The 375-nt window shown below is 64.5% G+C and overlaps 1 protein-coding gene across 1 annotated transcript in view; it reads left to right on the plus strand.

Moving 5' to 3' along the window:
- The window catches only part of EMILIN2 (elastin microfibril interfacer 2), a 53461-nt gene that overhangs the window by 48874 nt on the left and 4212 nt on the right, over positions 1–375 (plus strand). The window contains exon 6 of the mRNA XM_040632689.1: positions 237–269. Coding sequence (XP_040488623.1) covers positions 237–269 — 33 coding nt within the window. The remainder of the gene's footprint in view (positions 1–236; positions 270–375) is intronic.

Below are 375 nucleotides of genomic sequence, written 5' to 3' on the forward strand. Positions count from 1 at the left end.
CCCCCCCCCCCCCCTCCTCCAGCCAGCTAGCCCTCAGGGCTCTTCTCTGCTCAGGGATGAGTGGGCTAGTGAGGAAGCAGGCACAGCGGGGGCACAACTGTGCCTCTGTCTCTGGGAAGGCAGCTTGCAGGGTGGGGGTGGGGGGCTTGCGGCTTCTATGTCTGAAAAAATAGCATGAGGAGCAGGGAGAAGAAGAGGGGCTTCTGTTTGACATTTGACGCCATTTTGTTTTTCAGGATACCCCAGCCCCCCTCCGGTAGCCTCCCCAGGTACGTCTGGAGACCAGGGCCTCCTCTCTCCGGGCGTGGGCGGAAGCGGGGGTCCTCCAGCTGAGGGGGAGACTGCTGCTGGCCGGACTGAGCCCCCCCCCCCCCC

Source organism: Ursus maritimus, unplaced genomic scaffold (assembly GCF_017311325.1).
Source record: "Ursus maritimus isolate PB19 unplaced genomic scaffold, ASM1731132v1 scaffold_18, whole genome shotgun sequence".
Taxonomy (NCBI): domain Eukaryota; kingdom Metazoa; phylum Chordata; class Mammalia; order Carnivora; family Ursidae; genus Ursus; species Ursus maritimus.